General features: G+C 41.2%; 1 protein-coding gene across 1 annotated transcript in view; it reads left to right on the plus strand.

The window, feature by feature from the left end:
• Window positions 1-9,857: 9,857 nt before the first annotated feature.
• The window catches only part of LOC115009320 (transcriptional enhancer factor TEF-1-like), a 39,874-nt gene continuing 22,889 nt past the window's right edge, over window positions 9,858-26,842 (plus strand). Inside the window, exons 1-2 of the mRNA XM_029433245.1 lie at window positions 9,858-10,030; window positions 25,023-25,529. Coding sequence (XP_029289105.1) covers window positions 25,325-25,529 — 205 coding nt within the window. The 5' untranslated portion in view covers window positions 9,858-10,030; window positions 25,023-25,324. The remainder of the gene's footprint in view (window positions 10,031-25,022; window positions 25,530-26,842) is intronic.

Raw genomic sequence — 26,842 nt, forward strand, 5'->3', positions numbered from 1 at the left:
TGGTTGGAACCGAAACCTGGTTATTCTGTGATTAACATAAATATATGTCATTTAATTTGAATTTTTATTTGGCTTGTCCATCAGGAACATGGGAGTACAGTTTTTCCTGTAAATCATCAGTGTCACTTTCATCTCAGTTTATAGATTATCATTATGTCCTTTTTTGTCTTACTGACTACCACATAACTGGAGGTGAAGCTGCACCTGTGCACGGCAGATATTGATCAACAAAGCTACATTTATGCTAGTGGCTGCATGAGGTTGTACTTAGGCACAGCAGTGCTCTGAACTAAATGCTCATTTTAGCATGCTAGCATGTTCACAATGACAATGTGGACAATGTGGACAATGCTAACATGTGTACATTTAGCAGGTATTTAATATGAATGTTTACTGTGCTTGCCATCTGTGGTTAGTGTGTTAGCCTGCTAACATTTGCTAATTAGCAATACACACAAAGTACAGCTGAGGCTCATAGGAATGACTTTATTTTTGCAAGAATATAACCTATATATCAACCTTTTAATGGCAATTCGTATAATAGTTGTCGAGACATTTCACTCCAAACCACAAATGTCAACCTCACAGTAGCACTAGAGTAAAGGTCAGGGGATCACCAGAGTCAGTAGGAGTTATTATCTGGGGACAATGAATATCTGTTTGAAATTTCATGGCAATTCATCGATATATCTCAGTCTCAACCAAAGTATTACAGCAACCACAAGACAAACATTGGCATCCCTAGAGCAACGTTGCTAGTGTAGATAAAACCCTAAATAAAACATTAACATACCACAGTACCCAGGTTTCTACCCACTCCAGCTAACATATCCAGGTTTCTCAAAGGCAGGATAAGGGCTTACCTAGGTTCCAGAAATCATGGTACGATGTAATCTACGTGCAAACACCCTGTATGAGCGGGATGCCAACCAACTGATAATAACTGGGAAACGAGTGCACATGTAAACACACCCCGGCTGCTACTGACTTCCACTTCATCAGGGATATGAAATGCTGTACATTTCAGTCAACTTCATATTAGAGAAAATGCCAAACACAAGAGTGATATCAATTATCTCATCTAATGTCCTGGGGGGGAAACAAAAATAATATTTCCCAGAATGTTGAATTATTTCTTTAAATTCTTGCCCACTGGAACATCTCAAGTCTTGGCTGCCGTGGGTGTATTTGTTTGCTGAATTAGTGGGGTCACATGGAAGAGAATATTTAAATATATTCAATCAGCTCCTACACTTTAAAGTTAAAGTTGAAAAGTAACCAAAACTCTCAACAGTCCATCTAGAAAACTACAGTGTAAATAGGATGGATGAGCCATAAATACCATCTAAGTATCTTGTGTATGATGTGTAGTTCCTTCCTGGAACATATGTCCTGCAGTTGTAGTCCTTTGGGGCAGAACAGTGCAGTCTATAATCCCTGATCACTTATCATGCACATAATGACACAAAAGGTAAAACTGATTAGATCAGCATTATTCTGAGAGGCAGCAGAGTGAAGGCGCTGTTGACCTCTTTCGACTAGTTCATTCATTCTTTCTCCGTCTCTGAGCAGCGTGATCAATGCCGATCATGGAAATTGAGCCCCGAAACCTCAGATCAGTAACTGCTTTCTTTCATGTCTGCATGGCTCTATCTATCCATGCGTCAAATAAATGTCAAGAATTCGACAGGAGGTTGGTCTGCTCCCCTGTCCTGTAAAAGGGAGCGTTTTAGAACACAAAAGAAGAGCAGCCCTTGGTGTTCCTGAAGCACTGAGTTCCACCGGCACACTCCATCTGACACTTTTTACTGCAGTGTACACTTTTGGGGTTGAATTGTGAATGTTTTGTGTTCAAGTAAAAGTGGAGCAGTGTTCCAGGCAGGATCCAGGAGTACAATGTTCTCACAGCAATGTGCTTTATAATCTTATTCACAGCCTGTGTGTACTGAAATTACTGTTTAAAGTGTATGTGATTCTAGATTTACATATAATGATTCCTCTTTAAGGCCCTGTCCCACATATCCGTATGACAGAAACATGCCGGCGTATATGAAAGGTAGCTCAAAATTAGTCAGAGTCCAAATACGTCCAACTTTTCCACAGCAGTGTTGTAGCTGACATATACAAAACGTGTACGCTAGCTGTACTGTAAAAACACGTTTAATAAGTTACTCCGTCGTCAGGCATCATCTTAACATAGGGTAGGAATAGGGTATCCACTCGTTATCAATACATTGGCTGTAGGATTCAGCGTCAGCCGACGTAGTCTATATCTAACGTACCTCTAACGTAGTCACGTAAGTATTCACGTAGGTATTTACGTAGGTAAATATTCACGTACTGTAACGTCTGCATATCTTATGAAGCACACGTCGGGTACGTCCGGTAATTTTGAACATGCTCAAAACATCAGTGTTCAACAACGCACCCCAGCGTAACACAGTGAGCTCTTAACGAATACTGCTTATACCTCACCTTATATCTACGTACACCAGCGTGTTGCCAATATTTTGTATACGCCATATTTTTGTATACGGTATGCATTCGTTGGGTAATCGTCTGATACATTTTGTATAAGTAAGTGATGCGATATCAACATGCGTATCTGTATATGTTCACTTTTCCGATCCGATGAAAAGTTGGACGTATTTGAACTCTGACAAATTGTCGTATACGCCAGAATGCGTTTCTGCCATACGGATATGTGTGACAGGGCCTTTAGCTTGTTATTTTCATTAAAGCTACCTTGTGGTGCGCAAAGAAACATAGCGCCAAAAAAGGCAGTGAAGAAGAAGACTCATTTCCCTTGTCACTTCTCGCGGGTGTTTTCGTGACAAATCGTAGTTTGGAGACCAGATATACTCATCAAGATTTGTCCTAGTGAATCTTGTGTCTCGTGTGTGACCCCCCCCTCCGTCACCCGTCAGTCCTGCAGTATGAAAACCACGGTGACTTCAAGACTCACGATTACAAGACAGCAAGTTGTGTAGTGTGAACAATGCAGCCATCTGAAGACTTTGAAAGATTTGTAGCGTGAACTTGGCATTATGGTCTTCAGCAACTACTTCGGGAATTTTTTTTTTTTTAGCAGTAAATGCTCCACTATATTCACCAGCTACATGCTAACTTTGCCAGTCTGCCATTTGGTGACGGGCAGGTAACGGTGGCTTTGTCAGAGCTGTTTCATTGAAAATAGCAACTAAAAATGAGCTCGATGAGAACAGTGAGAATGAAGCAAAACAGTAAAGTTACAACAGAACTAAAATAATGAGCTGAAAGACAATAAAACGCTTCATAGATCTGAGAGGAATTGTAGGGTTTGGTGAATATTCACAAGGTTTCCTGTCTGCTGCAGATGAGAATAAACTCTGAGCAGCACGCTTATAGGACTGCAGTATCTATATGTGTCTAATGTGTACCTGCGATGGAAACTGAAGAAGGCTCAAGGAGGCAATCAGCAGGACCAGCTTGTAATTGCAAAGGTCTCCATTATTTCACGACTGCTAGCTGATTAGGCTGATTATCCTTGTTGAGATAAGATGATATATCACTGTGGTAAAACATGTTTACATCTCAACACTTTAACTCCTTTCCTTGCTCCCTTATATTGTCACTTTCTACAATCTACATTTACCATCCAAAAAACCTAAAGATTATAGTATTAGAGGGTCAAAATATATAAAATAAGATATCTGTATTTAATAAAATAAAGAGTGTTAATGGAGAAAGACTTACTGTGCAGAGAGGGACAGGAAACCATGGCTTAAAATACAACTGCTGAAAGCCTTGGAGTCTTCATGATGTACTCACTCTGTAAAGAAGTATTGTTCCAACAAATACACACGTATGTGTAAACACACTTTACTGAAGGTTAAATTGAAACCTACACAAACAAACTCTCCACAATTTGGTAACTGATATGTGGAATGATGGAGGTGAGCAATAGTCACAAAGCCCAAGGTTTCAGTGAAGTACCAGAATGCATTCCCATTGCACTGAACACTGTTCTTCAAGCACTTTTCCGAGTCTCATCTTGCAATAGAATAAATTCCATTGGTCAAAAGTTTAAATGAAGTATTACTTAGATTATTCCTTCTCTTTCAATTTCACATCCATTCACTGTGATTCTCTGCAGTATTACCAGAATGTCAAGGCCAAAGTTCAGTTCATTTAACTTTCTAATCTGAACTTGTATTATTGACACACTTATGCTTCTACATAGTTCACTTCTTCTACTTTATATACTCTCCATAAAAGCCACAAGCAGCCGAGGAGACAACATGCATCCTTGTGGAGGTCTGCTTTTAACCAGCCTGATGTAGTGCAAAGAATACAAACGCACCATTCGGACTGTACAGTGAACACAGCTACGTCTTGACACCCTCTCGTCCAGCAGTACGTCCCACAGGACATGACAGGGAACTCATACAGTCATGGTCAAGTTCCAGAACTGCAACATACATGCACAGTAGCACCAGGATCATATATGTGGGAGAGTGTAAAGCTCGTCCACTTCTGCCATGGAACACCTGCTCCTGCTCTCCATGCCGGTACCGGGCCGTGGTTCTGGCCTCCTACATAGTCCAGGCACATCAGTCCTCTTTATTAAAAATGAGGCACAATTCTAGAGCTTCCTGTCCACACCGGTGACCTCAAACTATAAGACACACGATAGTGAGGTCTTCCAGCTCGGGACAGAGGATGTCATCGTATTTTGAAATTTCTCAAATTGCAGCCACCAACTTGAGATGGTGGGACTATTTGAGATCAGTTTCTCGTCTGAAATGGTTTTAAATTGGTTGCTTTTAACATTTAAGTCCCTTTCAGACATTGATCTATACATCTAGAGTCGTACATTCTATGATGATTCTATGATCTATAATGACTCTAATCAAACATGACAGGATGTTATGGGTAGTTCTGCAATATTTATTTTTATTATTGCAATATTTGGCAAGTTCGACAGAGCCGGGCGGGGTTTCTTTGCCTTAGCTGCCTCGATAAAGCCTTAAACCCTCACAGGAGATAATGTGTACCACGACGGTGGTTATCAACTTTCTTTGTTAGTCCAGGCTTTCATCCTTAAGCTCTGTGCGCATTCACATAAAAATGGACATTTGGTGCGTCATTCGACTACGCATTATAAGAATATAAAACACATTTAAAAACATAAAGCAGCACTGTTGCTGCAAATATGAGATATTCTGACAGAAAATGATTAGTCTTGTAAATTCACAAGTATTATATTTGATCACTCTCAATGCCCAACTATACATCGTACAGCTGCTACACTTTAAACTCAAGTCTCAAGTCTGTCCCATAATGAAGCATATGTGAAGACCACTGTTGTGAAATAAATTGCATTGATTGAACATCTGTGTTAAATACCAATAGACTCATCAATTTCTTCATTTGTTTTCTTTAAGCTGCAATATACCAGCAGCGTCGATGGAGTGTGGCAAGTCAGGGCCAAACACGTGGTAACGTCATGGTTTGAAGGAATTATACCACATTTCAAATGCAAGTACACGTTATCCTGATACATTTCTGTTAGATTTCAATACGAAACTCTGAACATGAACTGGTTGGGAGTAGGTTAGGTCTGCAGCATAAGTTGCCATGACAATCTAGCCAGGTTTAAAGAAATCCCCCCTCGTAACACAAAACTGTGGTTCAGCTCAGCATACCTCGCTAACCCACTGATCTGGCGTCGTAGCACAGCCCTCAGGTGTGTGGGAGAGAGCTTTGATTTGGAAAAAAATGATACGGGAGAAAAGTGCTCAGTTTGCTGCATCAGTGATGGATTCTGAAAGTTATTTTGCAGTTGAATGACCATGTCACGAGGAGTCTGACCAACCCAGATCTACTAACACTTTCATCAACGTCACCTTTTATTAGACAACATATAGAATTGTACTGCCAATGTGTAGTTTACTTTTAGGGTTTCAACATGAGGTCTAACAAATGTGTTAAATCATCCTAAAGCCCATTTACCAGTATTTAAATGTTGCATTGTTTACATTCACGTTTGCTTGCTAGCAGTCTTCGCACTGACTGCCTCCTCTGGCACATTGCTTTGATTGTCTGCCAACTTTTGATCAGTGGAATACTGTCATACCATTGGCTGAATGTGTATCATGTGGTGTGTGCTCACACGCATACATATTCGTCCTCATGCGAATGCTTAATAAAAAATTTTTTTTTAAAAGGATGTGGACCACTTGTAAAAACACTTTATATAGTGCTACTGGTGTTTAACACATCTACAGGGCCACTTTAAAACGTGCTCAATCACACAACTTTGTAGTTTAACTGATTGAACTGAAACTTATTGTTTGTTCATAATAAAGATTATCAAATGACAAGTTAAAAGGTGACATATTAAGCCGTGAGGGAGGAGAACTGCTGGATGGATGGAGAACATGCAATGTGCACTTCTTCATGGCTTTTCTACAGAAATATGCAGGAACACCAGCTGGACATTGTGTGTAAAGTTATGAGCGTCAGGATTCACACTTAACTGTGATATTAGTGACACAGAGTCACTGTATATTGTACACCGCGGGTCTTTTCCATTTCATTGGCTGATTTTTGCATCTTATACTAAATGTACAAGCTTTTGGAATGTCACAACACAAGTCACACTCGCGTCAAATGTTCTGTATAATCCATTTCTTCCAGCAGTGTAGTAAGTGAGCAGTTTTTATATAAGATCAGTAATTTCACCTTCAGTTACGTTGACCTGGTGCATGATGAAGTCTATTCCATTTTCTTTGTTCTGCTAAGAGTATACTCACATAATATTAATAAATGGTTGCAAATTCTGGACAAAAGCGAACATGCGGTAACTAGGAATCGGACTTTAGTCCCCATGGTAGTCATTTCATTTCATTTTCTTTTACTTCACTGTAGAAAATGACCTGTTGTGACAAATAATCACAACCTCATGAAACTATACAATTACAAACTGGAGAGTGAGGGCATTCAGAGGATGAATAGCTTTCCTTGATACATTGACAATACGGGAGTTTCTGAGAAATTTCGAGACCAGAAGTGTTCGTCATTCAATCGCTGAAAGATGCAATTCTTACAGAAATCTTCCAATCTCAAAAACTTTTAAAACCAAATCACAGCATGGATTTTTCTATGGTGTTTCTCAAGGTCTTGGTGTCTTAATAAAGTATTTTAGTGAGTGTATTCTTGAGTGTAAAGAAAAAAATGGTTAAATTGAGAACCAAATCTGTGAAACCAATCAACCCAAAAGTAAAGAGGTAAACTTGTCTGATGTGTACATGTGTAGTCCGAGGGTGCCGGGAGAACCACAGAGGCACTGTATGTTTAAATAGATACCCTGTTTCTTTAAACATTAAAGTATGTAAACGTGTAAACGTACATACAAGTATGAACCTGAAAAGCATAATATTGTACATATAATTAATTCAAGTCAGGGACAATTTATTGTTTCCGTGTCGCGTTACGCAGTCCTCAATGTGGGACCCTGTCTGTTCGCACTACTAGTGCACCAACTGAACGTACTATAAAAGCAAACTGGACTTGCTTCGTGCACTGTATGTATGAACTGCATACTGTTATATACTGTTACAAAAGCTGCACAATCCTTTTGCAAATTCACCCCTCAGTGAGTAAGCGAGGGTTTGTGTCTTGCTCAAGGGTACTGTGAAAGTTTCAAATGTTGTTGCATAAATGTCATCCTAAACTCAGCGCATATGAATGTGGTCTAACCCAGGTGGAGACTGCACACCCTTATTGTTTAGATTCTCTCCACAGACCACAAGAGGGCTCTTGTTGACATTTGCATCTTTATTTTCCCCTCTGTCATCTCCAGCACAGAGGAGACCAAAATATTCAATTTTACACAGATTAAGATGAATGCACAGATTAGAAGGTTGCAGTTAAGGCAGCGTTGCCCCAATTAAAGCTTACTGGACAAATTTGTCTCTCTACAAAATTATTTTTAGCACCTCAAAGAGTTTGGGGAGTGACAGTCGAATCTATTTGGATTTTATGGCTGTCCTATTCTGACAAGACTTAAGCAGTGATTTTGATCTTTTTATGACCCACAAACTAACACAATGAGTACATAAATCATGCTGACTTGATACACTTCTAAATAATAAATGCATGTTTCCCCCTTAGATTCTAGTGTTTGGCCCTACATAAAGGAGATATAGGATCCCAGGCACATACAGCATTAATAAAACATCAGGATGCCAGGTGAGGTCAGATGCGAGGTCAGACTGTTGACCTTAAGGTCACAGAGATAAATGTTTTACTAGCCTGCTCTGTGTTTGCATGGCTCTGAGTCTGAGAATGAGACACACGAGCCTCCACAAAGATGTCACAGAAACACACTCTAAACAATCCACATGTGAGTCAGTTGTGTGTGTCTGTGTTTGTTTGCATCTCTGAGAATTTTACTTGCACACACAAACACAGACACGCTGCCATGTGGAATGCTAGTCTATTGGCTTGGCTGGCTGGCCCAGCTGTAGTGTCTGGTTGCAGTAGGTGTTCCAGACTGTGACCCTGGCATAGCTGTGTTTGTTTTATGTCACAGCCCCTCCCTCCGGGGAGATGACAGTCCAGCAGTGCCTGAGGGGATGAAACCTGAGAAAGGCAGAGCTTAGTAGTAAACAACAACTCCTTTATGAGGCAGAGGCGGCTGCCTGCTGCATTCAAAGATCTGAGAGAGAGAGACAAAGATTTTCTAGTCAGGGCAGTGGCTACTTAAAGTGGGGTCCACAGAAGCCCCGGGGGTCCTTCAGGGCGGTCCGGGGGGCCACAGAAAAGCAAGTTTTATTTCACTGCTTGTTCATTAGGTAAAGTTAGGACATTCTGGGTTTAGCTTGAGATGTAATAATAACACAGAGATTAAACACACATCTAGGAGGATTTAGAGCCAACATTATTCTCACACACACTCGTACTGCCTACTGATCAAAAAGATGGCCAACTGAAAGTAACATTAACGTTAGCTTAAATGTTGGCGTGTTGGCCTGCCTGTGTCCCAGCTGTTGTGTTGCTGCCTCTAGTTTTCGCTGGGATTGTGGATAAATTAAGTCCATAAATCTTTCACATATTTCCTTCCAAGTGCGTTACTATTACTGGCAGAGACAGAACGTTACTACAACGTACTTTGGATTTTCTGTTAAAGGGGGCTTTTGCTTTAGAAATATACAAATGCAAACGAGAAATGTCCTAATTAAGGTAAATGTAACGAACCATGTAACTTTTACTGAACATCAGCCACTGTAAAATCCTTCAGGGAACTTACTCAGTAACAATATCTATTTCTCGCTTGCTAACATTTAGCACCATAAGCTACAGGTCATACCAGACCAACTGAGGCTGTATTGAATTGAACAAGTGTCCATTTAATTGCTTAATCGTTAACCCTTTCATTTGTAAGAAAACCATTTTTTTCTTCTTAAAAAAAAAGTCACATAGCCTTGCTTAAGTGTTTAAAATGACGTTTTAATCATTTGAAATTCCCTTAACTTTTTTAGTTTTGCTTTTGTTTTTTTAGCAGTTTGATTCGTTGTCAGCTGCTCGTCCACGCACAGCAGACCGTATGTTTTTTTTTTATCTCGACCCATTCTCCTCCTCCACTGAATAGAGTTTGGGCGCTCCACTCTTTTCTTTTGTTGTTGAACGCAGCCCATACAGTCCGGCCCCTTCCCCCTCGCTCTCTTTCTTTTTCTTTTTTTTCTCCACCCATCCTCCCATCTCTCACTCACTCTATTTCATCCATCCAGGGTGACGCCAGTTCCTCTCACCCCGCCCCGTTCAACTCAGTCCACTGCGTTCATTTCATTCCTGCTCCCATTCCGCGCATATTTCGCATCCTTGGAGAGACGCTGCGCATTTTACGCACTCAGCGCGTCCGATTATTCATTAAACCAAAACCGTGAGGAGACTCTGGAGTTGGCGGAGTGCTTCCCGATGCTCTAACGACTCCGATCCGTGGAAAAGTGTGGGAATTAATCCATAAAGAGACGTATGAATCGAGGTAAGTTCCCAAGGAGGAGTCCCCCCTCAGCCTGCAGCCTGCGCGTCTCAAAGCCCTCGGACGTTTTGCTTGTTTCTAAAACCCTGAAGTGGTCACTGAAGCTGAAATTCAAACAATTTCCGCGACATCGCTGGCGAAATCGACACACTCACACCCTGATAGATGTTAAACAAGTCTAATAAGCTTATTAATGCTTTGCCGCGTGAGCTTCAGAGCGAGGGATGTCGCTTTCACTACAGTTGTATCCCCCTTTCTCCCGACACCAAAAAACAAACCTGCTTTTCTCGTATACTAAAATGAATGCTCTGGGATATTTCTCCATCAGGGTTAGGTTCATGAATTGACCTACATGTAACGCGAAAAAGATGAAACCATCTTCGCTGCAGCGCTGGGAGGCAGCTTCACAAAGCTGGGAGTGAATGGGAGACTTGTTGCATCGGCGGGGTTTTCTCTTTTCCGACACTGGCAGGGCCCAGGAACAGGCCATAGGCTGATAACGTGCACACAGCCACTGTTTACCCAATGGACAGCACATTATATGCTCAATGAGAACACGATCATACAGGCTGCTGCTGGATCTGCTAACGCATCTACACCTCCTCTTCATCCTAAAGAAGAAATACTAATATTAAGGATTTAGAACTCATTTTTATAGGCCTGATTTGAGTTTTCAGACTCATCTTTCACTATGTAAATGAACGTTTTACAGCATTACAGGTCGTAGACTAAACTGTTGATGCTTTTCTAAAATATGATTTACTTTTGATCTGTTTTGTTTCTAATGATTCCAGACAGTTGAAGCAGCATTCATGTCACAGCAGTTTACATCTGATATGTTTTAGGTGTCTGTGGGAGCTGGTTTTGAAAGAGATATTACATATTTTTAACCCCCCCACAGTAGCTTATAATAATCCTGCATGGGTTTATAGTTGTTATGTTTATTTCCTTTTAAATATTGATTAAAGGACTGCTCTTGTCCTTTATAGCAAGAGATCTGTGGTAATGCACTCCAAGCCACGATGTAATTATTGGAGACAATTACAGCCTGTAGGGTGAAACATACTGGCTGCATTACTCGTGTAACAGTAATCTGTCAGCTGAGGGGAGGCGTATGCTAAAGGCAAGCGTTTGAATTCTGAGTAGTTTTTCTTTTTGGTAGAATAGGTCTGATTGAATAACATTTTCAAATCAGTATTTAGTTATGTCAATGAGAGATGTACATCCAGTTAAATAATAACAGTCTGGTGAGTTTATGACTCAACATGTAAATGTCGTTATCAACGTAACCTTCAGGTTATTTTACCAATAATTGATCAATTGTTTTTTTTCTTTTTTTTAATTTGCCTATTATAGTGTAATTGCTCAGAGCTCACAATGTCTTTAAATATTGTTCAAACAACTCCATCATACATACAAATGGACTGAAATAATGAATACATGACGGTATGGACTGATTAAAGGTGCAACAAAACGATCAGTGTGGGATAGAGACATTAAACTTACTAAATAAGCAAAGCAGAAAACAAATCTTAAATTCTTTTATATAAAGTATTAACTACGTTTTTTCAATTTCTGCCTTCATAAAGATGAATGCGTGTTTATTAAGTTTGTAGAGTCAGTTTTGGTTCCCGTGTGGCAGCTGGCAACAGAGTAAAGCAGGGATAAATGTGATGTAGTGATGCTCTACACCCCCAACAATATCTATGACATCATTTCTCCTGAAAAATGTGGATGTTGAGAAGTGACACAAATTAGTTTTTTTCTTTTGTCAATTTTAAAACCTTGAAAATGTTCTATATCTTGTAAACCTGGATGTTGGGAGCAAATTGCACTTTTTATTCTCTCTTTTTGCTTCTTGCTTTTTGATAAATCAGGCCGTCCGGAAAGAGTAACAGAGGAAGGAGATACATCTGTGTGCGTGTGTGTGCGTTAGTGCGCGCAAATGAGTGTGTGTCTCATTGTCTTTGCTGTGTCTAGGCCTGCGAGTGTACAAAGCTTTATCAGTCACCCTGGGCAAACAGCCTCCCGTCGTCCCTCCACTTTCCTCCCCTCTCCCCCCGTGCCTCTCCCTCTCCAGTCCGTTGACATCTGTTTTGAGTGCTCCATGCACCTGTAGAGACCGGCGAAGTGTGTGTGTGTGTGTGTGTGTGAGAGAGAGGGAGGAGGAGGACTGGAGGCGCAGAATGCAAATCCAGGCGTTTGTTCTGGGCCTAAGCAACGCAGACTGACTGACTAACGACCATTTGGTGTGTGTGTGTGTATGTGCTCACATTTGTGCGTGTGTGTGTATGTGCTCACATTTGTGTGCGTGTGTGTGTGTTTGCCTCTTGCTGTCCAGGCCAGGCAGGCCTATTGTTGCGGCAGCAACAGGCGTCGGTGGATGAGGACGCACCATATGGCCTCTGTGTGCTTTAGACACAAACGCTGTGTATGTGCGCATGTTTGAGTGTGTGTTCACGTACTTCACCAATGCTGTTACAGTACGGTGGAGTTGTGTCCTCCACATTGTTTTATCTGTTGTCTCATTTCTAGACAGGAGGACAAAATCCGGCACACAGATTTGTATGGAGTCGGGATTAGAAGGAGTAATCTCCCTGGCATGAAATGATGTCTTGTGACGTCCAGATGTAGTCCCACTTAGTTATTTCTTATTCAAATAAGGACGTTTTCTTAGGCACAATTAGTTGAGAGTTTGAGGTGTGACAGTTTGACGTTTGGATGAATCAACAGGTGATACAGTACATCCTGGAAATGATGTGATGCTTTTGTCTGTGAAGACGTCTGTGTTGTTGTTGGAATTATTGAGGTGTCAATTGGAGAATTTTCTCTTAAAAACAAAAACCCTGTAGTTTCCTTTTGACGCTAATTAAAGTCAACTCCTGCAGTGGATTCTCTGTGTTGTACACTTCTCTGACTATCCGCTCTGACATTATATTAGATTTTTGCTCATAAATGTGATAATTTTCTGCAAGTTGTGCTCACTAGAAAGTGACATTCAGCATGTCGCAGGATGATTGAGGATAAATTCGGTCACTTTTTTTCTTCAGAGGATTAAAACTGAAAGAGGGGAAGCTTGTGTGTAATGAAATTTAGGAAGCGGAGCCAGTTTATCAGAGCAACAATGCTGAGAGTGTGTGGGGGGTGAGTGGGTCAGTTAGGAGGAGGGGGGGTGCAATGGGGGTAGGTGGGCAAAGGAGAGGGGGGGGGGGGGTTTGGGGTGTGGGTTGAGGTGGGGGGGCACGCTTTGTTTAGGAGATGGGGGAACAATAGGCATCCTCCTGGGTGTGTGTGGGGGGGAGAGCAGCTTTCTGGCTGTGGAGCCTGTGCTGGCTTGTCTGACTGCCTGGGCTCCCCGTCAGTCCGTCTGTCTTTCTCTCTAATGTCCACACTTATACAAATACGTCTCCAAAACCTATCTTTTTTCATTTTATGTATTTTTTATATATCTGAGCTGGGTAATACATAACCTGCAATATGTTAATACCACCAATCATAAGAATGGTATCACCGTACAGGTGATTCTGCAACGACAATGTTGTGAAATCTATACTACGTTGTGTGAAGAGTAAAAGGTAAGCATGATGGGACTAAATCAGGATTTACAAAGCAGGATCTAACCGTATGTTACACTAAGTTTTATAAAAGCTGAAGTGCAACAGTGTGTACACAAGTGTCAATGCTTAACAATAAACTATTAACATATAACATATGTCCCCTCCCTTATCCAAAATATAATACTGAACATGTAGTGTGTGTCGATGAACTGCAGTAGGTTGGACAGGAGAGGTTTATCAGCATCTCAACCTCTTACAAACATATCCCCGATTTTTAGATTATTGTTTTTAATATTCATAATATACACAAGTAAATTCACATTCATCATTTTTTGTCAAATTTAAAAATGACCTCAATGTTTACTTTACGTGTGTGTCTACCAACAGATGAGCTTTACCCTGAAAGGACAAGCCAAGTTCACCCATTCCATTCAACCACACCCCCTGCCAGGTCCTGTGCGAGTTACACTTAATAATAATAATAATAATAATAATAATAATAATAATAATAATAAATTGAATAATAAACTTCTTCTATTAACAGTAAAACAAGAGGAAGAGATTGAAGTGTATTTCTGTTGTCTTGGTATTTGCAGCTACTAGAAACTGATACTGTGCACAGAAAACACATTGAAAGCGTTTTCAGAAAGTGATCTGCATCAGCATGGACACCATCTCAAGTCTTTTAGGATTTTAGCAGCAAGCAGATAAATGGAGGAGAGCAACTAACCCATCGTGGGAAGTCTGAGTCAGCCTCATGTTTCCTGTCCTGAGCAGGAAGCGAGCTGGAAGTCTAGATTTCAACTACTACTGTTTACTTTCCCGGTTGGAGGAATTGACACGATAAACACTTTGCAGAGTGGGACAACAGCTTACTCTGATCTCTGATACTCTCACAGGGAGAAACGTTTACCTGCTGTTGTGCTCACAACCTCACTTTTTGTCTTCTGTAGGCCCGACAGTGATCCTCACTGCTGTTTGTTCTGTACGTTTCTCATAACGTCTCCAATCAGAGATAGCTAAATAATGGCTCTGTTGAAACCCCAAAAAGTTTTCTCTGAATTAAAAATTGAACAGCTTCTACTTTTCGTAGAGCCTTTAACATATCGTGGTCATTTTGCACTGGTTTGCCTTTTCGTTCTTTAGATGCTATCAGCACCTGTGAATGCCAGCAGGATATGTTCACACCTTCATACGTCTTCCATGAGACTCAGTCTTATTAAAAGTTGCATCTTTCATAACTAAGAGTTTTTCCTGCTGCAGCCTTATTTGGTCTGTACGTATGACCTGTAGCTGTTACTGTAACTAATGTCTGGCAAATCGCTCTTCTAATGACTACTTTGTGTATGCAACAGTTACACTATGTGTTACCATTCAATATTACTTAGTAACATACAGCCCAGTGGTCGCTGTTTATCTAAAGTTGCATGTTATTTGAAGTTATTCAAATCTGCTTTGAGGTTGTTTTATCTCTGTGAAAATTGATTTTCAGTGTTAAGCCCAATTTGTGGGGGTTGTTCATGTAGAAGCGCGGGCATGTCTGCAGCTGTCCGTGTCTGGACTGAAGGAGGATCAAGGCTTTAACCCCTTAGCTCCCATGGCAACCTTGCAAAAAAATGTATCAGCAAAAATAGAATTATAGCACCCCTAAAGTTAGTAGGAAGAGGTCAGGATTGCTAAAAAAATAATCCTGACAGGGCAAGAAACACAGGCATACAGTTAACAAACCTCTTGGTTAATCAAATGTATATGGAAGATAAAACAAAGGCTGTCCCTTGTGAACGTTTATCACAATCACAAAAACATAACTGACTGAAAGAATGGACAAAATGATGAACTGTAAATCTTATAAAGCCAGTTATATCTTAAAATAACCTACTACACGCCAGCATGGGATGCACAGCCACCACTCTCTCTGCCTCCCAACCTGCTTCGGTCTAAATAAAGCAATACCCAAGTTTTAATAAACCACAGATGGAAAAGCAGTTCAGGGGCTAATTCATTGTGTGTGTGTGTGTGTGTGTGTGTGTGTGTGTGTGTGTGTGTGTGTGTGTGTGTGTGTGTGTGTGTGTGTGTGTGTGTGTGTGTGTGTGTGTGTGTGTGTGTGTTGAGCGGCAGGGAAGAGCAGAGCATATTTTAGCTGTAGAGGATGCCATTGTGGAGATGGATAGATGGAGTTCACTGTACTCTCTTCACATTCATGCAACCTTACAATGTTCCTCTCTTAGGTGAGGAATATGTCTCAAACATAAATACACACACACACACACACACACACACACACACACACACACACACACACGTGAGGTTTCTGTCTCGGCACAATGCTCCTGAGTTCACACTTATTAAATGGTGTTGGTATTGCTGCAGCCTCCCCAGGCCTCTCTTTCTACTGGTGGAGGATATTGTCTTCCATGTGTGACAGCCTACGCGTGACAGCGAGCCCCCCCCCCCCACTCCCACCCGCCCCCTGTCCAGGAAGAGGCCACATAATGGCTCGGTCTGACTCAGCAAAAACTGGTGGAAGAAGAATAACAGAGAGGGATGGAGAACAGAGAGAAGAGCTGCTAGCTAAACCTTTTACCATCACATTTCCAGGAGGAAATAAGCACTTCACTGTATCAGTGTGCAATCTGTGACCAATTACTGTGTGTGCATAAATGGTAATGCTTCTGTGAAAAGAGATGGTGAAATAATGAGGAGTGCATGCTGTGAACCACTGCCTCTTCACCACTCATAAAGCAAGTCTCTTTCTCACTTTCTCTGTCTTTCTCAAGTGTGTATTAGTGCAGAGGAAGAATAAAAGAAGAAGAAAGCTTTGCTGTTTTCATTTCACTGATGCTGCTTTTTCATTTCGCCCAATGAATATCTGTCTTTGTTTTTTAAACATGAAATCAGGTCAGAACTAATCAAACCAACTCAAGACTTTCACAACGGTGATTATTTCCCCCCCGGCATTGTGCTGGATGAATTTATCAGCAATGGATTAATTGAAATCGTGACCATCAGAACTATAAAGACCGAATGCAGAGACGTGCAATGGAGTACAGAAGTGATTAAAGTCTGCAGTAGAAATGGAGGCACAAGCGTGTTCGTGACTCAGGAGGTAGAGTGGTCGTACACTAACCGGAAGGTCGTTGGTTCGAGCTCCAGAGTGGACCTACACTTCCCCACAGTTAGGTTAAAATGTAGCTTAAACAAAACACTGTTTTGAGTCTTGTTGGGGAAGATTGTCCCATGATTGATGGTGGTGTAGCTTTGTGAAAAGGCATTTCTTCTGTTTACATCTGGCCATGAACACATGTGAGTGTATCAGCATAGAGCATTACCCGAGCCACAAGCAGCTGTGGTCCAAGACACATGTGACTCTTCATGACCCCACTGAAGGATGTGTGTGTAGAGTCTCCCACAGTTGGATACAGTTGATATGCTGATGCCAGAGGAGTTGCATGACGTTTTTAAGCCAGTGCGCATGGAGACCAAGCAAATAACTGCCCCAGTCCTTTTCTCCTGCTGTACGGTTGAATGCTAATGTGAGTTTTTCTCTTTGAATGTGTTGAACAGTGGCTTGTGTTTATCACAAATACAATAACATTGCAGAAAACAAAAAAACTGACAGTCGAGGAAAAAACCCTTTGAAAATACCACACAAATGGAAGTTTGTCACAATTGTTAATTACATTTCTCCTCATCTGTTTGTAATGGGACCCTGTGGGGTTTATGACCACTAGCATTGCTATGGACACTGTTTTTACATACATACGACGCGCTAAACATTCCTGCCATTGGTGTCACGCTTTTCTGCTGATCAACAGTTAGCGGCTGTAATGCGAGTTGTAGAAATGGCTGGGAAAAAGAAGACTGAAACAATATTTAAAATATAAAAATACAAAACACATACACATATTTTATGAGAAAGGAAATGCACTCAACACATTAGTCAGGCCTCGAAAAGGACTTTTGGTGAGTAAATTAAATGTATTTGAAAACTGCACAGTACTATAGCCCAACCGATAAAGGACATCTGAAGCTCAATACCTCAAAATATCTCAATATTTTTTTAAATCCAGTAACAATATATCGGCCAATAGTAATCTTTTTGTTATAACCACATAAAATAAACAACAATCTCGACCCGGATACATTAGATTCAGGTTGTTTTTTTAAGAAGGACAATTTACAGTAAAAAGTGAAATATGTAATCTAGAAACTATTTCTACATTACCTCAAACCTAGTTTTCCATTTTTGCACTGCAACTTGTTGTTACTGACGTATACACAAATACAGATGCATCTTCAATAAGATAATATTGGACAATACATTGGCCTGGCCTACAGGACACCTTAAAGACTTAAAGTATATATACTGTATATTTATACAAGAAGCTAATGGTTATTTGCATGAACCCATTTGGTTATGGCCCAGATGCTATATACATGTTTAGTTTAGTTATTTGTTATAAATGTTTGTGATTTGGATGTGCGATAACAGCAACATGTTATCCATCATATGTTTGAGATGAAAATACAACTGTGTTGGACTACTAAACTACACCATGTGATTAATCCCATTCACCACTGTATAGTAATGCTTTAAAGCTGTAGCTGTTGCGCAGCCAGGATCCTTTTAGAATTATACATAATTATATATGCAGAAATAGTTATAAATATCAAAAACATGCAGCAGAGTGATTCACATAAAAATGTCACCACACTTCTGCACAAATTAGTGTAGTAAAAGATGAGATTTTCTTTTGTGTGTCAGTATGTTAAATGTGTTCCCAAAGTGACCAGTGTGGAGCTCAGGGACAGACGGTGCAGCAGCTCTGGCTGAAATCATATTCTTAAATACATTCTGACTGTTTGAATAACATGAGGTGCAAATGATGTGTCCGCTGTGGAGGCTGTTAAAGCAGCAAGATAAATGATACACCCCCGCATCTGTTGCGAGTCTTACACTTTAGTCGCATTTACGCAAGTAAAAAATGAGTGTTAGTCCTGCATGGTCCTTGATGGAAATATACAAACTAAAAGGAGCTAATATAAGCAGACAATAAGAAATATCACCTCAGATGCTGAATAATTATATTTGGGCCGTAAGGGACTATTAAAAAATGGCAAAACATTGTAAAGTGGAACAATGTTTGCTTTGAGGATTATGAGAAAATCCTCTTGTATAAAACCTGTGTGTGTGTGTGTGTGTGTGCGTTTGCACAGCGCATGTTGGAAGCAGTTAAAACAGATGCCGTTGAGTGGTCCAATAGAGTGAAAGGAACTGACTAGCCTGTGATAACACATTCAACTTGTCTACCAACAGGACCCCCTGCTGACACACGCACACATACGCACACACACACACACACACACACACACACACACACACACACACACACACACACACACTCACTCACACACACACACACACACACACACACACACACACACACACTTAAGACCCTCTGGTAATGCAGGCACTCACACAGTTGCATTGCATTTCATTACAACCTCACTGGCCTGCCTTTAACAGTATGGAGGCTGAGAGCCATGCACATTGCATGCTCACAAACACATACATCTAGTTGGCATGTGCTGGAAGCCAATAAGTGCTGTAAGAAAGAAGTGAAAGAGGAAGAAAAGCGACACAGAGGGAGAGCATGAGAGTCCAAAGCAGCTGCAGGGCTGTGGCTGGATGCCCTGTGTGTGTTCTCCTGAGGGCTGGCACTGACACCATGAAGCCTGCTGTCCTGGCTGGAGTGGCCCAGGCCTGCCTGGTGACAGAGAGACACACAGAGAGGAGGGGCACCCCGGGTGCAGAGGAGTCGCCCAGTCAGAGTTGATTGTTGTGTGACTAATGTCTCTCTCCAGCGTCCATCTGCTGCTGGGCCCCTCTCATGCTCACATCTCCTGAGCCTCAGTGGGATTCTTCTGTTAACCACTTCTGTTAACTCTTCTCTTCTTTTCTCTTTTCTTCACTTTGCTTCTCTTCTTCCGGTGCGAGTAGAAAAATGTCAACTTGCGCAAAAATTTGTGTGGCACGAAAGCCGATCAGCGCTGAGAATCTCCTCTGTCGTCACTGACGTCCTGCCGTTAAATAATTAGAAATGGAGGAAAGCAGTAGCCATTGGCCGTTTGCATTTTCACCCAGAGTTCAACAGTACCTCATATTTGTACAGAGACGAGACGAAAATGTTTATAAATGTATGTATAAACCCCAGACTGTCTATGGTATAAACAATAAAGTTGCTGCTGTATTTATGCCCAAGTGATGTTATTTTGAGTGTTGATGGAGCTACAATGTTAGCTTAGCCTAGCCGTGATTGAATCGATCTCCATTCAGAAAACAAGCATTTAAAAGGTTTATTTGCTTGTCGTCTTGCAAACGGACCTTTAATGACTGACAATTCAGGCTTTTTACAAATCGGTATCATTATGTACTTATTTGGGCATCCTTTTGATACGTTTATTGCAATTAAATCACTGCAAAACCTTTTATTATTATTATTTATTATTGTTTCATATCACTGCAGTAAACAAGATTTATTCAGCCGATGTATGACTTGCTTTGGTCTTTGGTTCACTCTCACTGCTCTCATAGCGTTGTTTGACCCTGTGTATTTGAATGTGATCTCAGCTCTCTGATTTATCAGCTGCCTTGTGGACAATTTACCTAATTAAATCATTCGTAAACATAACACATATAAGAGCAGCGCTTACACAACAATGGGAGTTATTATAACATTTGCATGGTGCCGTGCCGTTGGTGCAATGGTTAGCCCTGTCGCCTGTCAGAGAGGATGTTCTCCGTGTCCTCCAGCTTCCACCCACAGTCCAAAGACATGCAGGCTAGGTTAATAATGTTAACTGGTGTCTCTAAATTGCTGGTAGCTGTGAAGGTGAGTGCAAAGACCTGGTATTAACGTGCGTCTTTTGTGATCCGATCACAAGTGGACAGCTCTAAGTACAGGTGTGAATACACGCAAGACGCATTGCTTGCGATCGATCAGACAACGTTCGGAGGTGGTCTGATATGGCCTCATGTTTAGCAGTGGGTATGCCAATGTGTCCTTTGTCACATTTAAGAACTGCCTACTCAACTGACGTGTGCGTGTCTGTCCATGTTACTCTCCGACAGAGACAAGATGATGGAACAGTGTATCCCCTGTATTCATTCTGCAGCGGTGCAGCTAAAACTTCACGATCATCAATATCCTCAGCTAGTATCGAGTTCAGGGCGTGCAGCGCAGGAGAGAGGTGAAGTGAAGATTACTTTGCTGATCATCGTTGTCGTTTGGCGTGTAGTTAACACACCAGTCCTAATTTAGTTTTATTAAAAGCCCAACTCCTGACGTACGTGTTTATTTGCATATAGAGCGGGAAGTGGTCACCCAAGACACATGTACATGCCAGGTCTGAACAGGGCCATAGAGACGGACAGCTTGGTATGATGCTGTGTGGAGGTCGGAACAAAACCGTATCGCAGCCAGAACGTAGTGCAACCCCATTTGCCCAATGATCTTAGTATAAACGTAAAATATCAGAGTATGGGACATTTAACATTGCAGTGAAATTTAAAGCTCAAATATACTTTCTTGACATACCATTATGTACACTATGTCATCACATGGTTGAGGTTTCCTAGCACACACATGCAGAGCTGTGAAGTAGAATACTCGCTGAGTTTGATGTTGGAAGGCTGTTGCACCATGATACAAAGAAATAGCGTCGTTAAATGTTGTAAATACAATAAAGACAAAATGTTACTGCAGGAATTAAAGTCGCATTGATTCTAAAGGTGGTTCATTGCCATTGTACGAGCATATGCCTTTCAAAGAGGTCAAATGTTTTGTGAATGCTTCTGAAGAAATATGAAGAACTTCTCTCTTCTCTCAACAGTTTATTTTCGAGAGAATCTTTAAAAGGTGATGTGATTGTGCTTTATTTCTTTTGTGCTCAGAGTGATTGTTTTTATTGATTCACAGACGCAAACTAATTAACTGACACAAGAAGGGAGTAGATCAAGACCCTCACGTGCACAAAGTCTCAGTTGAATCTGCTTTTTCAGTGACAAAGAACCCAAATGCATGTATTTGATTAATTAATTAATATTTTGAGCACTTTGGGGTGGCTGAATCTGAGAACAACACTGACATCACTTAAGTTTTTGTGGCCAACATGTTAGCATAACATTGTCTGTTTACATTCCCAGCAGACATGGCGCAACATTAACACTGACTTTGAGTCATGTTTCTGTCTAGCTGATGAACGTAATTCCAATATTTACTCTCCTTGTAGGTCAGTTTTTGTCTCCACCAACATCTGAGGAAGATCTGTCTCTCTGCTAAATGCATGACTATGTTATCTAGATAGTCTCTAACTGTGTGTGGCAGAGTTGGGCAGGTAGTGTACGGTGGGTTTGTCAGAGCTTTCCTGCTGAAAACCGCTGCCTGTTGTGACTGGTAACAATTACCAATAACTAACTCAAAAAGAGTGAGCTAAAAGGCTACCCCTTTCACATTACACATAGACATCTGATCCATTATTAATATATAAAATATTGATTAGTGCTAGGGTTGGGCAATATTTAAAAATGTTCACCGCCCACCGTCAGCACAACAACTGCCGTTTGCTGATATACTGTATTAGCACAAGTGTGTCTATGTGATAAACTTCCAGTAGTCTTTTCATTGTTTCGGCTATACCACCATGCCAAACTATCACTCTCATTTAACCACCAAAGCTGAATGGAAGTTGTATATATAGACATATTTTGGTAAAATGTTGTCAAGAAGCATACTAATAGGATAACACTGAAAAGTGGTTTGAAAGGTTTTTATGGATGTTTCAATCCTTTATTTCCGTAATTAAAACTTGTCATCAGTGGAGTTATTGTAACATTAATCTAAGATCACAGCCTCTGTTACTTGTGAAGAAGGAAACGTCACTCCAGTGCACACTCACACTCGGTGTAGAGGAAACAAATCTTGCTGCTGGTGCTCAACCATACAGCCCGCTGGATGAATGAATCCTTATTTGAATGGAAAACTGCTGGGGGAGGGAAAAGGGGAAGAAAGCAAGGGTATGAAGTTGGAGAGGAAACGGAAATGAGGGTGAATAGAATAAGCATGAAGAGAGAACCAGAGGACAAACTCTAGTAAAAGCAGCAGATCTCATTCATTACACATGGCTGGGAGTCCAAGCCAATGCATGTTTTCTTGCGGCTTCGCAGCAATTTGCCCGAGGTGTTAAAAAGCATTGAGCTGGGCTCAAGTGTACGGACGGGGTTAAAATGTATCCAAATTGTTGCCTGCTGCTTTACAGGCTTTATGTGTGCACAGTGTCAGGTGTAATTGTGCTAAAATTAGCCAGACACACACACACACACACACACACACACACACACACACACACACACACACACACACACACACACACACACTGCAGGCTGTGGCAAGGGACAGTGCATGGGAAGTGTGAACAGTAGAAGACCAGACAAAATGACATGTGTTTGCCCAAGGAGCTGGCACTGTAATTGTGTGTGTGTGCATATGTTGGTGTGTGAGTGTGGTGTGTACTCTGCCAACCCTGCTGTTTACTGATGGGAATTTTAGAAGAATTGTAGGCAGCTGGCAAGCTCCTTTAGTTTCTCTTTTTTTCTACCCAAATCTGCTAGTAGCTGTGTGTAGTAGTGGTCTCTGTCTAACTGTCTGTCTGTCCGTCTGTCTGTCCGTCTGTCTGTCCGTCCTTCACTTGCTCTACTTATGTGCATTTGGATTTGATGTTAGGCAGTTTAACAAAATAGGCAATTTCCTACAAGAAAAGAAGCAATAATGTCCCCGTAGCAGCTTGGATTCAGGCCTACAATGTGTTGATCAGAACTTAAAGCTGCACTAGAAAACATGTTCTTGTTAAAAATACAGACTTAATATCAGCTTGAATCATGGAATAGGCTCCAGAGAGAGGAGAACGGCCCATTTCTATTGTATTTGACCTTTTAAAATGTTTTTAAGTCTAGGTTGTGGCAATAGCGTTGGTTCAACGCAAGAGGAAAATCTAATTAAATTTTTTTAAATTCTATTTATTGGAATCCATAACGAGTGATCCGGGCGTTGGCATCTTTGATGCGGTGGAGCCACTGGAGCGGGGCATGGTCACATAGTAACGCAGGGCGTCGACCGCTCACCGTATGGCGATGCTCTTTTCCCCCCGTACTGTAGTTCACCTCTCGCTGAGCCAGCTTCCGATTAATGTACAGTACAGGGCAACCCCCCCTCCCCCTTTTGGGACAAAACGGCCTCCATCCCGCTGTTCGAGGCATCGGCCTGCAGCATAAAAGCGAGACAAAAGTTTAGAGTATACAGGAGTGGCTCCCCACAGAGGGCTTGCTTAACCCTCTCAAACTCCAGCTGACACAGCTTCATCCACTGGACTGGATCTGAGGCACCCTTTCAAGTCAGATCGGTCAGGGGGCTAGTCAGCTCAGAAAAAGATGGAATGAATCGTCTGGAGAAGCCAGCCCCATAAACCTCCTAACCTCTTTTTTTGTCTTGGGCAGGCAGAAATGGCCTTTTCTAACTGTGGTTGCACTTGCCCGCCGCCCAAGTGGTACCGCAGATACCGTACATCCCTCAAACTTACAAACCATGTTCTTTATTGTCCGAATTGACCGGACGCCCAGTAGTTCGTACAGCACAGTGTGCGTGACATAAAGGACGTGCCTTGGTCACTCAAGATCTTTCGGGATCCTGACTATTTTATATATTTTATAGAGTGTATATATGTTATTTATATAAAGTACATTTATATTTTAAGTACACATTTTATTTTATATTTATGCAACAGCACCACAACACTTTTAAATATTTATGACCACTTTTACAGTCACTTTTACAGTAAGCCAGGACAACGAAATTTCATTTGAATTGTACATTGTATAATCTCGTAATGACAATAAAGTTTTTTGATTGATTGATTGACTTGGGAGATAATATGAAACACTTTTTGCTGAGATATTACGCAGCGGCACTGCCTCGGGCTCTCGCGCTGCATAATCATGCCAACGCTTAAAATTATTTTCTTTGACCCCAGTTTGAAATTCAAAAAACACCTTAGCCTTTGTGAAAGTCCCTCGCTTTGACATGTGTTGCTGGAAAGTAATAGTGTTATATTTTTTAGTGTTGTGTTGTGTTGAAGCGATGCGGCTAACCAATCATGCCTCGCCCTGAAACATCATTTTGTAGCCAGGAACCATGAGACATTGAGCCACAAATATAAAGTTGCTTTTTAGCATTTTTGCCGTGAGAGAGCAGTATGACATGCAACAAGTCCCAGGGCTGAGAACAACCCGGGGTGCAGAAATATGGCATGCACTGACCACTCTCCTACCAACACGAAGCTAATACAATACTTTTTTGTGTCTGTTTTTTTTCTTTTCATTTTAGGGTTCCTGCTTTCTTACTTTGGATTTGGACCAACTTGCTGAGTTGTCTACAGTCTACCAGTCACTTTTGGTATTATTTTAGGTAGTTAGCGTTTGGGATTACTATTGTCGAAGTAGCAGCTAGCATTAGCATTCAGTTCCCATTTGTCCCAAGCTGGCTTTCTCCACTTGGAGATAATTATTGCCATTAGTGTTAACATCAGCTTCAGGTTACAATTAGCTTTTTATCACGTCACCTACTTGGTGTCAAACCATTAGCATTAGCGCTGAGTACACGTCGGATATTTAACATTAGCTGCTAGTATGGAACGCAGTAGCTGGAGCGGCAGTGAGAGTCCAGGGGATGACATGGAAAGACTGAGTGACTCTGGAGGGGATAAGACCATGGACGGGGATCCTGAAGGGGTCTGGAGCCCCGACATCGAGCAGAGCTTTCAAGAGGCCCTGGCCATCTACCCGCCCTGTGGAAGGAGGAAGATCATACTATCAGATGAAGGAAAGATGTACGGTGAGTAATAGGAGATGGAAAGATGTTTGGTGTAAACTGCAATAATAATTTTTTTTTATTATATTAAAAAAAGAAACCAGGAATAATTTTACATAGAGATGCTTAAACCAGCTAAAGGTCTGTATTTTTCCTCAATAAATTATCTAGACAATTAATTGGTTTTCAAAATGGTTGTTGATATAGATCAATTTATCAATTAAAGGATCAGTTGTTTCAGCAAAATATGATGTGCTTTATGTGTTTGATATGTCCCTGGTTACTAATCTTTCATACAGAAGAAGAAGTTGAATGAAGATAATATTTAAAGAGTGTGTGGATAATTTTGATTTTTCACACAAATTCACACAGTTTGTTTTGGTAGAATGTGACATCTCTGCACAGCGTTGTAAACAAATCCAGTGATTGGGCGAGCTGTTGAAATGTTAGCTGTGGTGTGTCAGCCTGTGACAATTACTGGGAAGACAGCTGTGTGTGAGGGCTGTCTCACGGGGTCTCGAGTATCAGAGACACAGGAAAGAAAGATAAACTGTTAAAGAGAGGAAATAGAGGCGTACTATAGGTGCATCATGTGTATGTGTGCACTTTTGAGAATAAGTGTGACACTGAGAGCGAAGGAGTGTGTGTGTGTGTGTGTGTGTGTGTGTGTGTGTGTGTGTGTGTGTGTGTGTGTGTGTGTGTGTGTGTGTGTGTGTGTGTGTGTGTGTGTGTGTGTGGACTAATAGAGTGATGAACAGATGGTCCTCTGGCTGCCACCAGCTGCGCCTCCCTCTCTCTCTCTCTTTCACTATCGTCTCTGTCTGTCTCTCTCTCTCTCTCTCTCTCTCTCTGTCTCTGTCTCTCTCTGTCTCTCTCTGTCTCTCTCTCTCTCTCTCTCTCTCTCTGTCTCTCTCTGTCTCTCTCTCTCTCTCTCTCTCTCTCTCTCTCTCTCTCTCTCTCTCTCTCTCTCTCTCTCTCTCTCTCTCTCTGATGTAGAGTGCACTTTAGTGATTTCTTTATGATCCTACTTGAGGTTTAGGCTTCTGAGTATTAAATTAAGTCCCAGATATTATATACTTTTTCCCACATGCACACTTGATAAAATCTTGCCTCTGGAACTTGATGGAGTTAAACACACTACATGGCCTTACGTGTGTGGACACTTGAAGATAATTTCCAATTTAGCCACAGTAACATTATTGAGGTCAGGCTGTCTGACATGCTCACAGTCTGTTTCCAGTTCATCCCAAATGTGTTCAATTGGGTTGAGGACAGGGGTCTGTGCAAGCCAGTTAACTTCTTCCACAATAAACTCGGAAAACCATCTCTTTAAAGCT

Source organism: Cottoperca gobio, chromosome 6, assembly GCF_900634415.1.
Source record: "Cottoperca gobio chromosome 6, fCotGob3.1, whole genome shotgun sequence".
Lineage (NCBI taxonomy): Eukaryota > Metazoa > Chordata > Actinopteri > Perciformes > Bovichtidae > Cottoperca > Cottoperca gobio.